This window comes from Mustela nivalis (genome assembly GCF_964662115.1).
Source record: "Mustela nivalis genome assembly, chromosome: 1".
NCBI classification, from domain to species: domain Eukaryota; kingdom Metazoa; phylum Chordata; class Mammalia; order Carnivora; family Mustelidae; genus Mustela; species Mustela nivalis.
In genome coordinates, this window is record NC_139020.1 from 158,226,566 (window position 1) to 158,240,163 (window position 13,598).

General features: G+C 41.6%; 1 protein-coding gene across 5 annotated transcripts in view; it reads left to right on the forward strand.

Moving 5' to 3' along the window:
- Nucleotides 1-13,598, forward strand: part of CHCHD6 (coiled-coil-helix-coiled-coil-helix domain containing 6) — a 246,316-nt gene that overhangs the window by 123,646 nt on the left and 109,072 nt on the right. For 3 of the 5 annotated variants that reach the window (XR_014315950.1, XM_082746857.1, XM_082746858.1), the window contains exon 5: nucleotides 12,143-12,226. The exons of the other annotated variants lie outside the window; for them this stretch is intronic. Coding sequence is in view for 2 of the 3 variants with exons in the window: in XM_082746857.1 (XP_082602983.1) it covers nucleotides 12,143-12,226 (84 nt within the window). In the remaining variant the exon portion in view is untranslated. The remainder of the gene's footprint in view (nucleotides 1-12,142; nucleotides 12,227-13,598) is intronic. 5 annotated transcript variants of the gene reach the window in all.

Sequence of the window (13,598 nt, forward strand, 5' to 3'; positions counted from 1 at the left end):
ACTGGTGTGTGGCCTACGTGAGCGGGAGGCTGACATAGAATGTCTTTGAGCATCTTGGTGTCAGTGCAGATGCAGACATTATCTCAGATCATCTCAAAGTTGTATTTGTCCTTGAGATTTACCTTTTTACATTAGAAACCTCTTATCCATTGTGGTGGTTGTAGGTGTGTTTTCTTTTCTGGTTGGATATTTAACAAGAACCCTTTTATTATCATGCTAATCATTCTTGGTTGCCATTTATTATTATTTTATTAACTATAGTGTACCATATACTGCATTTAATGCTTTTAGCTGGTGATATCATTTGGTGTCCCAACAATCTCATGGAATGTAGATGGTGTTAATCTCTCCATTGTACAGATTGGGAAACTATTTTAGACAAGTTCTGACTGGACCAAAGTCACTAGGTAAGAAGTGATGGATCTAGAATTCAAACCTAGTTTCTTCTACCTCCAAAGCCTGCTCTCTAAACCATTATCCTAGATCATCTCTTAAAATTGGAGTACATTATCATTAATTTGAAGAAATGGTTATGTGGTACATAATTTAGACCCATCATGGATCTTGCTGTGTCTTTGAGATGCCATTATAATTGTCATTTATCTAAGTGTAGGTGTGATCTAGTGCCTTGTTACTCAAAGTAACATGACCCGGGAGCTTGTTAGAAATGTGTAATCTTGGGCTCATCTCAGACCTATAATTCAGAATCTGTATTTATCAAAATCCCAGGTGATTCAAATGTGCTCTCAGTGTTTAATATGGTTAAAGGCATCCAGTTTGATGATCAGCCAGTGATTTGACATTATTAAAACACACAGTTCAGGAGGGGATGATGTGGTCCCAAAGTGTTGTGAGGGTGGTGAACTGGGAGTCAGGAACCTTGTCATCCTCACCCTACATCTGGGTGACCTGGAGCAAGTCACTTAATTTGAGTCATTTTATTTGTACATGAAATGAGGAAATTTTTTTGTCTTTTTTTTTAAATTTAATTAATTAATTTATTTGCCAGAGAGAGAGCACAAACAGAGGAAATGACAGGCAGATGGAGAGAAAGAAGCAGGCTCCCGTTGCAGGCTCCCATTGCAGGCTCCCGTTGAGCAGAGAGCCTGATGTGGGACTCGATCCCAGGACCCTGGGACCATGACCTGAGCTGAAGGCAGAGGCTTAACCCTCTGAGCCACCCAGGTGCCCCCTTGTCTGTTTTTTTTTTTTAAAGAAAGTACTTAAAGTTATTAACTTACCTCTCAGATACTTTATTAGCTATGTCACATTTTTTGTTTTAAATGTAGAACTTTCATTATTTCTTTTTAATTTTGAAATTTCTCTTGTTATTTTTGGCCTAGCCTATGAGTTATATTTAGGAAGGCATATTACCAAATCCATTTTTAACTGCCTTTTTTATTATTGATTTATAATTTGATTGTGTTTTCATCAGAGAAATGGTCTGTATGATATTGATACATTGAAATTTGTTCATTTATTTTTATGGCTGTGTCTTTTTTTTTTTTTAAAGATTTTTATTTATTTATTTGACAGATAGAGATCACACATAGGCAGAGACAGAGGAAGGGAAACAGACTCCCCGTCGAGCAGAGATCATGATCCCAGGACCCTGAGATCATGACCAGAGCTGAAGGCAGAGGCTTTAACCCACTGAGCCACCCAGGCGCCCCTTTGTGGTTGTGTCTTAGAAGAGTGTTTGATTTTTGCAAATATTCCACTCAGCTCTAAAAAAAATGTAAATATTAGGTTTATTAGATCAATCTTATTAATTTTATTATTCAAATATTCTAAGTCCATATTAACTTCTTTGCAATATTGGGGGGAAATTGTTCAGTATTTCACCAATAATCATCTGTAGGTTTTCTGTAACTGCTTTTCATCAAGTTAAGGAAATTTCCTTCTGTTACTATTTTACGGCAAGTTTTTTTTCATAAATGGGTATTTATTTTCTCAAATGCTTTTCCTGAATCCATTTAAAATGATCACATGATTTTCCTCCTTTTATTTGTTAATGTGGTAAGTATGTTGATTGATTTTTATATGTTAAAACAACCTTGGGCTCCTGGCATACATCCCGGTTGATCATGGGGTATTATTTTTTTTGTTTTGTTTTTGGTTAAGGATTTTTACATCTCTTTTCTTAAGTAATGCTGGTCTGTGAATTTCTTTTCTTGTAATGCCCTTGTCTGGTTTGCTATTATAATTATAATAGTCTCATAAAATACACTGGACTGTGTTCCCTTTTCTTCTATTTGCTGAAAGAGTCTGCTTAGAAATGGTGTGATTTCTTTCATTAATCAGTGTGAAGTCATCTGGGCAGCAAAATTCTTTGGGGTGAGTTTTTTGGTTGTTGTTGTTAAATCTACTTTGTTTTGTAAATCAGAGGAAATTATGTATCTTATACTTATAGGTATACAGTTTATACATGTCTGTTAGAGCATTTATCACTTGTATTTATTGGTTCTTTTGGTAATTAAACGTAATGGCTCTGTAAGTTTATACTTTTTAACTCATCTAGAAATTTTTCATTCATTGTTCTTCAGATATTCAGATTCTTTCCTACTACTTTCTCCTCTTCTCCCTTCCCCACAAATCCAATTTTATATGTGTTACCAGTTGATATTGAAATTTTTCCATCAGTCACTGAGGGTAGCATTCACTTTTTTAGCCTTTCCTTTATAGCCTTTTACATTTCTCACAAATTTCTCTTTGATTCTTTTTAGTAGTTTCCATTTTTTCATTATGTTCACATTGTCCTTTAAATCCTTGAAAGTATTTATCGTAGCTATTTTGGAATCCTTGTATGCTAATTTGATCATTCTATCATGCCCAAGTCTCTTTTTCAATACTAATTTTCCTCCCGGGTAGGACTCATGGATTCTTGAGTAATAGGTTTAATTGCTAAACATTTGAGGATTTTCTAGGCATCTTGCTGTTTGTTAATTTCTAATTTAATAATTTTTCAGTCATAGAGGATACTTTGTTTGATTTCATCTGTTTACATTTCTTGTAGCCCAGGAGAAGGTCTATGTTCAGAACTTTTCCATGTTCAAGTAGGAAGAATGTGTATCTGTAGTTGTTGCATGGAGTAATGTATAATGTCAATTAGATCATGTTGGATGACAATATTGTCTGTATCTTTTGTATCTTTGTTGATTTTTTTGTCTAGTTCTGTCAATATTTGGAGAGAGGGATGCTAACATCTTCAACTATGGATTTGTTTATATTCTTTAGTCAGTTGAATTTTTATGTATTTGAGAGTTTTGTTTTTAGGTGCATGCACATTTATAATTGTTATCTCTTCTTGAATAATTGTCTCCTTTATGTTTATGAACTGCTCCTCTTTATATCTGGTAATATTTTTTGTTTTGAATTCTCTTTTATTTGATATAACTACACCAGCTTTCTTGTACTTAGTGTTTGCTTGATATATCTTTTTTCCATTCTTTTTTTTAACCCATTTGTTTCTTTATATTTAAAATATATACTTTTAATTCATAACATATCATTAGAGTTTTGCCTCTCACTGGTGATTGTGGTAGGCAGAACAGTAGTCCCCCAAAGATATTCACCTCTTTAATCTCCAGAACCCATGAATATATTCCTTTACATTATAAAAAGGACTTTGCGGATGTGACTACCTACCGTTAAGGATATGTGATGGGATTTTATCCTATATTATCCATGTGGGTCCAATGTAATCTTAAGGGTCTTTATCAAGGAAAGATAGATGTGGGAGATTCAAGGAGGGAGATGTGATGATGGTAGCAGAGGTCAGAGTGATGTGGAATCATGAGCCAAGAAATGCAGCTTCTAGAAGCTGGAAAGGTAAGGAAATAGATTCTTTCCTAGGGCATCCAGAAATAAACAGCCCTGCCAACACCATGATTTTAGCCAAGTTAAGACTCATTTGGTACTTCTGATCTCTAGAAACAGAGGAAATAGATGTGTGTATTAAGCCACTAAGTTTTTGGTAATTTCTTACAACTGCAAATAGGAAATTAATATAAGGAGTTAAACCTGTTTGTTTAATATGATTATTGATGTGGCTGGATTTAAATCTACCATCTTGATGTTCAATTTCTGTTTGTTCTAGCTGTGTTTTGTTCCTCTGTTCCTACTGTCTTGTAGGGAGAGGGTGGAGACGAAATCAGTATTATTTTAAGAATTCCATTTTATCCTCTCAGCTGACTTTTTATTTGTGACCTTTTTTTGCTTTTTTAGAGGTGGTGCTAGAAATTACTTGTTTTTTCAAACTTATGACAGTCTATGTTAAAAAAAATATTCCATTTCTCCAGGAATTATTTAAGAATTCTACAAAAGCATTCTACTTGGGGTTTTTCTGAGCTTCTCAGATCTGTTCTTTGTTGTCTTTAATTAACTTTGGAAAGTTCTTGCCCTTTATCTCTTCATTCTTTTGCCCTGTTTTTCTCTTCTCTTACCTGGACGCCAATTAAATATATGCTGTACCATTTGATGTTGTCTTGTAGGTCTTGGGTGCCCTGTTCAATTTTATTTTTCATGCTTTGTCTCTTTGTGTTTTAATTTGGATAATTTCTAATGACTTGTTTCTAAGTTCACTGATTCTATCTTCTGTCCAGTCTTCTAATAAACCTACGATTTCATGCCATAGCATGCTAGAAATTCATTTTTAGCATTTCCATTTGGTTCTATTTTGTAGTTTTGGGTAGTGTCAGTAAAAATGGTGGAGTAAGGACCTCTGAAAATTCTCCATTCTGCAAAAGCTATGAAAATGCTCAGTCTTTTTTCCCCGAACTAACCAAAGGCTTACAGCAATCTAGGATCATTCGTTCAAGAAAAATGGTGAATCTCAGTAAGAATAGTGATTTTTGTGGCATTTTAAATAGTCTTATCCCCAGTCTCCTTTCCCCAGCTAAGCAGTAACTTTGAAAACCAACAGCCACAATCATAGTAAAAACCAGCAGCCTGACAACCACTGGACAGGGCAGAGAGGGTTAGAATTCTTTAAAGTCCCAAACCTAGAGAGTTGTCATTATTTTTCCTGTCCAGTGGTTCCTGGAAGAACCCACTTGCAAGGCTGTTGTTACTTGACTAGACTCAGATGTTGTCCAGTCGAAACAACCTCTCCCTTGGAGGCATTTTTCAAAAACAACCAGAGGCAACTATTGAGCACATGACTGCTTGAGGAGGGGGATAACAGTTTGGGCAAACGATAGGATAAATCAAAAGCTTAAAAAAAAGAAAAAACACTCACAGGTAAGATCATACTCAATGGTAAAAAACTGAGAGCTTTTCCCCTAAGATGAGGAACAAGACAAAGATGTTGACAGTGGTGTCACCACTTTTGTTTAACATAGGAAGTGCTAGCTGCTGCAGCAGTTAAACAAGAAAAATAAATAAAAAGCATCCAACTTAGTAAAGAAGTTAAAATTTTCACTATTTACAGATGACATGATATAGAAAACCCTAAAGCCTCACCCAAAAAACTTCTAGAACTGATAAGTAAATTCAGTAAGGTAACAGGATACAAAATCAACATACAGAAACCTGCTACATTTCTATAACCTTATAATGAACAGAAGAAAGAGAAATTAAGAAAACAGCCCCATTTATAGTTGTGCCAAAAATAATAAAATACCTAGAAATAAACTTAACCAAAGAAGAAAAAAATCTGTACTCCAAAAACTATAAAGCACTGATGAAAGAAATTGAAGATGACATGAACAATTATAAAGATATTCCATGCTCATGGATTGGGAGAACAAATATTGTTAAAATGTCCATACTGCCCACAGCAATCTACACATTTAATGCAATCCCTATCAAAATAACAACATCATAAAAAAAAAAGCTAGATAACAAGATGTTCATAGAAGACTTTGAAAAGCTCCAACATATTCCTGGAAATCTAGAAGGCTGGATGAATGTGTAAGGCTGTGCACAAGGAGATCCCAAAGAGTTTTTCACACCTAGATACATCATAACCAAACTGCTGAACACCAAAGTCAAAAAGAGAATTCTTGAAAGTAACAGGATAGAAGCAATTCATCACATGCAGGGGATCCTCAATAATATTAATAGTTTATTTCTCATCATAAATAATGGAGGCCAGAGAGTCCTCATCGATCCCTGTGAAAATTCTCCCTCTTTTCACACATGGGGTCTACCCTTCTCTGTTAGATTCTTTAACATATTGATCATAGTTCTTTCAAAGTCCCTCTGTGTCACTGGTAACATCTGGACCATTGTCACATCTGATTCCATCGAGTATTTCTCTTTATTGTAGGTCATTATTTTCATGTGTCTATGTGTTTATATTTTTGATGGAATATTCACTCAACCTTTTGTGTAAACAAACAGTATACACTGCAGTATAGATGTCCCGTGAAGGGTTTTCTTTAGTTCTATAAGATTGTTAGTGTGGGGGCTTGGTGTCTTATAATGACATATAGTTAGATTTTCTTTTTCTTTCTTTTATCCGAAGTGAGAATCATTTTCTCTTAAAAAGATGAGATTAATCAATTCACATTTTGTTTTCATTGTCTATTCCCAATTGAGAAATTATAACCTTTGGTGGTTTAAAACAATAAAGATTTACTCTCTCAAAGAGTGTAAATCAGAGATCTGGACACAGCTTACCCAGGTGCCTCTGTCTCAGGGCTGCAGTCTCATCTGAGGGTTCAGGGTGGCTCTGCTTCCATGCTCTCTGATGCTTCTGTGCTCCCTCATGCATCTGTTGGCAGGATTTAGTTCTTCTGGCTGTTGGCTGGAGGTCTCCTTTAGTTCTTTACTGTGTGGGCATCTCCATAGGGCAGCTCACACCATGGAAGCTTGCTTCTTTAAAGTGATCAAGGGAAAGAGGATGAGGAAGACAAAAATCACTATTTCTTTGCAATTGGAAAGTGACATTCTATCACTTTTTGCCAGATTCTGTTCATTAGAAGTTTGTCACGAGGGGCCACCAAGGTAGCTCAGTTGGTTAAGCCTCAGGCTCTTGGTATGGGCTCAGGTCAAAATCTTAGGGTGGTAAGATGGAGCCCTTTGTCAGCTTGTCAGCTTCCACTGGGCATGGAGCCTGTTTAAGATTCTCTATCTCCCTCTGCCCCTCCCCCACAAGAAGTTTGTCACTAGGTGCAGCCCATACTTAAGGGGAGGGCATCACACAAAGACATGAGTATCAGGACATGGGATCATTGGGGACCATTTCAGAAGCTGTCTACCACATATTTGTTGTGCCAACTGACGTTTAATTTTATTTGGGATTTTCTGTTTATATCTTCTCCTCCTCCCCTCCACCCCAGCTTTCTCCTTATTGCTACATCTTGCTCCCTTCCCCACCTCATTTTACCTGACCTTCCCCTACCCTCCCTTGCCTTCTGCTCCTACGTCTGTCTTCCTCCTTCCTCTCTTCTCCCTCCTTCATCTTCCTCCTCCACCTCCTCTTCTCTGCCATCCCTTTTGGCTCTTCGTCTGAAATAGTTATTAGACATTGGTTGGAGTCTGTCAGTTTGTCTTTCAAGTTTTTCAGCTCCTCTTTTGTACATTTTATCTTTATCTTCTGTTGCAACATTCTGGATCACATTTCTGTGCAACTTTTTAATTTTCTAATTTCCACCTTACTGCCCTCCATTTAGGGTTTGTCTTATCCATTTTATTTTTTATTTTGAAGAAATTTAAATTCATAGTATTTACCTGCTTGGGGGTTTTCCTGTTCGCGTTTCATAATTTTTTCTTTTTAAATCAGAAATTCATTTATTTTTTGAGTACCCTAAACATGTATTGTTAAAATCCCTTATTGGGGTGCCTGGGTAGCTTGGTCAGTTAAGCATCTGCCTTAGGCTCAGGTCATGATCTTGGAGTCGCAGGATGGAGCCCCACATCAGGCTCCCTGCTCAGTGGGGAGTCTGTTGCTCCCTATTCCTCTTGGCTCTGCACCCCCATGCTCCCTCTCTCTCTCAAATAAATAAAAACAAAAACAAAAACAAAAAAAGTAAAATCCTCTATCAGTTGGAAATTTGAACACTGGCTGAATATTTGATATGTTAAGGAATTAATTTGGTGGGGTATGCAGTGGTACTGTGGTTTGATTTAGGAAAATACAAGCCCTTATCTTTTAGAGAAATATATTGAAGTATGTGCTGGTGAAATGATCTGCTGTAAGAAATTTGGGGGTAGGGAATATAGGTGAAACGAGATTTCCTTTAGTCTATAAATTTTGAAGCTTAGCGATGGCTATCTGGAGTTTTATTAAATTATTCTGTCTTGTGTTTTATTTTTGCATAATAAAAAGTTTTTAAAAATCCTTTGTCATGATGTCCCATAAAATTAATTTCATCTGGAGTAAATTCGTATTCCATTTGCTGATTTTATTGCTGATTTATTTCTAAGCATCACATTTCTTCACATATTTGGGATTTGGTTTGCAGGTGCATTTTGAGTAGGAAGTTTGATTTTTGTCTTGTTTTACTTTGCTTTGTTTTCTCTGTCATTTTTGTTTCTCCCTGCCTAATATTTTTCTGGTGGTCTATACCTGCCACCCACATTCAGGGACACGTGTGACCGTGGCCTTCTGAGGCCCCTCCCTGTGGTGGTACTAGTGCTGCAGAACTGGGACCTGAGCAGGGGACTTGATTCATTTGTAGCCTGGGGCTGAGTGACTGAAGCTGCAGCCCATGGACTGAACCTCAGCCCTACACGGGAGTCTTCCGGAATTTTTTTGGTCAGCTTCTCATTCCGGGGGAGCCCTGGGTTCCAGGTGGCAAGACTGGCTCCAGTCCTTCTGCTCTATGGAGCAGGCTTTGTTCTGGCTGTCTCCACTGACTCCAGACCCAGAGCCCAGCAGGGCTGTGGCTTCAGCCTCACCTACTGCTTTGCATTCCTGTTCTGTTGGACGTTTTAATCTTGTTTTTGAACCTGGCCATGTCTTTTTGGTCTCTGGTTCTTCTGTTTTATCTCTTCTTGCTATGTGTTTAGAACAGGGAAGATGCATCAAAGTGTGAACTCACTGTGCTCCCTTGACTAGAGGAAGTCCTTGACTAAATCACTGAAGATTCCTTTCAATTCCCCATTCAAAGACTGTAATCCACCAAGTAGATCTTCACAACGGTGATATTTTGCCTTTGTATCGGAGACAGCAAACTTTACTCAGTATTTTTTTTCCCCAGAAGCCTGGCTTGGAAATCTCCTTAGAGAAAATAACAACCCACTACCCCACAAGTTATTCTGCCTGTGGCTTCCCCAACACATATCCCTTTCTAAAATTATCTTATTTTTCTGCACACATATTTGTCTCTCCTACTGGGATCTTCTGATCTCCACGAAAACAGAAACTCTTTCTCTTTTCCCTTTTGTATCCGCAACCCCTTTGCAATAGTGTCTGTCACATGGTAGGCGCCCAATAATGTTCTGATAAATTACTGAATCAGTCAGTGAAGCCTGCCAGTGTCTCCTTAATTCCACGGCCATGCTGCGGGATGCCTGCTGTGTGGCCTCACGTGTTGGATGATGGCAGCTATGCAGAGTGACCAGGGTATCTGAGGCCCGCCTTCATTCACCCCAGCAGCATTGTGGAGGCCCTGCTCCTGGCCAGGCACTGACAGCCAGGCATTGGTAACACATTCATTGCCACAGCCCCTTTTCCCCTCCTGTCACCGGGTTTCATTATAAATCTCAGAGATGAACGGGGTCAGTGGGTGGTGCCTGTTGGTGAATTGGGCAGAGCCAGTGAAGCTGCCACCTTGCCGGCTCACTGTGATGGAGGCGAAGGCTTTGGGGATATTCCCAGGCAAGCCAGGCCCTTCTCACAGAGCTTCCTTCACAGGGGGTGAGACAGACTCTAAACAGTTAATCACGTCCTTGCTTGCTATCAGCTTAGTGGTGTTGCTGATTGACATGGCTGTAAAAGGAGAACCCCATATCCTCAGTGTTTCTTCCTGTGTATGAACTGTTTCTCTGTGACCTGAGGAAGCCTCCATGGTTGGGCAGCTTTGCCTGGAACCTTAGCTCTGCATCCCGTTTCTGACACAGACTCCCATGCTGGCTCAGGCCCAGGAACCATGAGCTGAGCATTCCTGGAGCTGCTGCCCAGAGAAAGCAGCCTGATGTGTCCGCGGGAGGGAGGGTGGCCTCCTCATCTACTGTCCCACTGACCTCAAGTGAATGGCAGCAGAAGAGCCTTGTGGCAGTTTTGCTTTCAGTTGTCATCTTTCCGGGTGGCCAGAAGATGGCAAGTCCAGAGTCCCGGGAGATGCTCTTGCACTGGCTGCTTCATTGTGTCAGACCGTTTCTCTTCTGATTGTACCAGGGACGGTGAAGGTTGGGGCCCCAGATGGCTGTGCAGAGCCAGCACGGATTAGCCATGCTCCCATTCCTGGGACACTGCCTAGGCAATCCTGTGAGAAATCCCCAGCATTCAGTGTCACTGTTTGTATTTAGCTTTTCTGAAGTGTTGGCATTCCACAACCATTCCAGAAGCCTTCTTGGCATTTTTAGATCTTCTACAGCAGCTTCAGGAGCCAAGTTTCTGCTCTGTTCTCCTTTCTGCAGGTAAGGGGGACAGACCCAAGAAAAGGATAACAAATTGCTCAAGCCAGTGAATGGTGGGACCAGTAGTAGAGCGTGACTCTCAGATTGTCAGCCGGCACCCAAGCCCTGCCGGCCGGATCTTCCTGAGCACAGCCAAGTCCGCTAAACCCAAGCCTTTCCTCAGGGAAAGGAGTTGCTGCCACCCTGTGCTTGGCTCTTCATTACTGGCCCCCTGCTGGGCTTTAGAAAATTTTTACATCAGGCGAGCAGCATGGCCAATGAAATGGGCTTTCAAAAACATTGATTCTTGTCCTACTCAGTCTTTTTGAACAGCTCAAACCCACATACCAACACCATGGTGTGGTCTGAAGGAAGCAGCTCAGGACTTGGAGTCTCGGCAGCTTACATCCATGGTTGGCCTCCATCATGGACTAGCTCTGTGCTCTTGGGGTCATGATAATTACATGAAACAGGAGCCTGAAATGGGGCTGGAGCTTACTGGGCTTTTCCATGGGGTGGACAGGGATCAGAGGGCATTACTTCTCTGCACGAGCACTGAGCCAGCCCTCTGGGCTTCTCAGATCCTGCGTGGGGTCAGGCCTTGGGGCTGTATCCTGCAGAGGTCCTGAGAGGCTCCAGGGCCATGGGTGTCCCAGGCAGCAGGACACTGCTAGGATGCAGTATCCCTTGCTGGGGGCCTGCTGTGACCCCACCCATTTCTGTAGGAGTTTCCATACAGTCCTGTGGGTCAGGCACTTTTGCTTTAAGCTTGTATATGGTACCCATGTAAGCTGGAACTCACTCACCCAACTAGTTAAGGGTGGGCAGGTTCAACCACAAGTGTGCTAGCTCCAGGTTGCTTGCCCTGGTTAGCCAAGCCCCTCAGCCTAACTGTAACCTTTGGGAGGGGGTTTGTCCTCAGCCATGTGCACCAGCCATTCTGTTTGTTCCCTTTTGGGTAGGCTGTTCTCTCCAGCTGTAGGGTTCTGGGGTTCTGACACTGCTCACCTTTCGGATATCTGACCCCTGAAGCAGAGAGTTTACCTCTCCAGAAGAAGGGCAGTCTGGTATCCCCATCTCTGGGACCTCATGCGTGAGTCTGTGGCATGGTCTGGTGCCAGGGTGAGAACTCTGTGGCCAGGGGACAGCTCTGGCCCTTCTAGGCTGTGTGGCCTGGAGGCAGTGCAGTTCTGTGGTCAGGCCCTTGCACCTGCTGGGGCTCAAACCCTAGTTCCTTCCTCATACCTGTGTTCTGAGATAGTCACTTAGCCTCTCCATTTCTTCGCCTATGGGGGCATCATAATACTCCTGCCTACCTTTCCAGGGTGTTTTGAGGGTCAAGTGAGAAATTCTGTGGGAAGCCCTTGGACCAGTACTTGGCACACGGTCAGCACTCCATAAATGTGAGTGCTGGCCTTCTGTGAAATGACTCCAGCAGCTACCCACCTCGAAGCCCTCTGGTGGAAACTAAGCACTTCAGGGTACGTAAGTGGTCTAGCATAGGTTTTCAACTCATGATTCTGCTTCTCACAAGGCCAGTGCCTCTGTGAACAGAACCCTCTTGGTTTCTCCCCAGAGCTCACACTCAGCCCAGCTGCTGCCGCTAACGTGGGCTTTGTTCTCTTCAAACTAGGCCAGGGAGCTGGAGAGCCGGAAGGCAGAGCTGAGCCGCCGTGACACCTTCTGTAAGGAGCAGCTGGGGCGCATTGAGAGGAAGGTAAGGCTCCTGTCAGCCGCCTTTGGGAGCCAGGTCCTGAAATCCCCTGACCAGAGTCCACTGCCGCCGTTTGGGAGAGAGGAGCCTGCACTCCCGGTTCCCCTGGTCGCCCCAGCAGCCAGTCCCCTGCTGTGGACCTGCCCTCCTGTGCCTGGCAAACACCACACCCCCACCCTTTCTACAAGTTGTCTTCACAGAGATAATTGGTTTTTAATTGGCCCGCTTTTTGTGAATGCGGCTGGCTGTGCTATAGTTCCCTTTTAGAAAAAAAAAATCACTTTCACCACAGGGCGGTGCTGAGACCTAGCCTACCTTTCTGACTTTAGTTAAGCTGCATTGGATAAAAATAATAATAACGTGAAGTCTTGCTGTACAAATATATTAAAGTTGTATTATTGATTTTCTCCTGGGAGTCGGGGAGATCAAAGTGCACCATGGCTACACACTCCCTACTTTCCTAGGATAAGCCTTTGAAATGAATGAGATTGAAAGACAGCATCATTCCCTTTTTTTTTTTTCTTTTTTTTTTAACGCCTACAACGACTCTTGAAAATTCATTTGGTAACTTGCTTACTTTGGGGGGGGCGCTTAATTTGTTGATCATGACAGATTTTTTCAAAGAAACGGCTTAAAACATGGAAGGAGATGGTTGGGAGGTTTAAAAAAAATTGTTCTTCCTCCTGCCTGTGACTGCATGCCAGGCAACCTGAGCCATCAGCTTATTGCAGACAAATCTTTATGAATCGTTTGTCACGCTTTGGAGCTTTGAAATTGACAGTTTGCCTGAGGGGCTTGATTTCCGTAGGGGTTTTCTCCTATGGCATGGCACAGGGGAGGCTGATGGAAACGTGGATTTCTGGATTTCCAGGCCTTGGGGACAGGAGGGATGCTCCTTCTCGCTCCCGGGACATTCCGGTCCACCTCCTGTAGGGTGTTTAGGCGACACCAGAATTGTCTTGTGAATACCCAGCACCGCCCACTGGTGAAGCATTGTCCTGAAGGTCAGCAGGGTACCCCAAGCCACTTACAGAGGTGGTCCTTAACAAGGAGAGGTTTCTTGGAACAGCCTCCTGCCTAGGTTTGACTGTAGCTGTAATGACAAGGATTGTGATTTGAGATCCTGGAAAAGGGTAAAAACATTCCACAAGCCATAGCTCTAATTATCACAGTTGCCCATATGTTCATGAGCGCAGATTTTTTTGTGTGTTGTTATGTGTGCAGTTCTGCGGTCTCCTGCTGCGCTCCTCTTGCTTTTCCCTCTCTTGGTTTGACTCCTGGAAGCATGTGTGCATATGTCTGCTTGGAGTGAAGGGTAGAAGCCTTACAGTGCTTTTTTTGATTTTTGGGGTGTTTTTTTGTTGTTGTTGTTGTT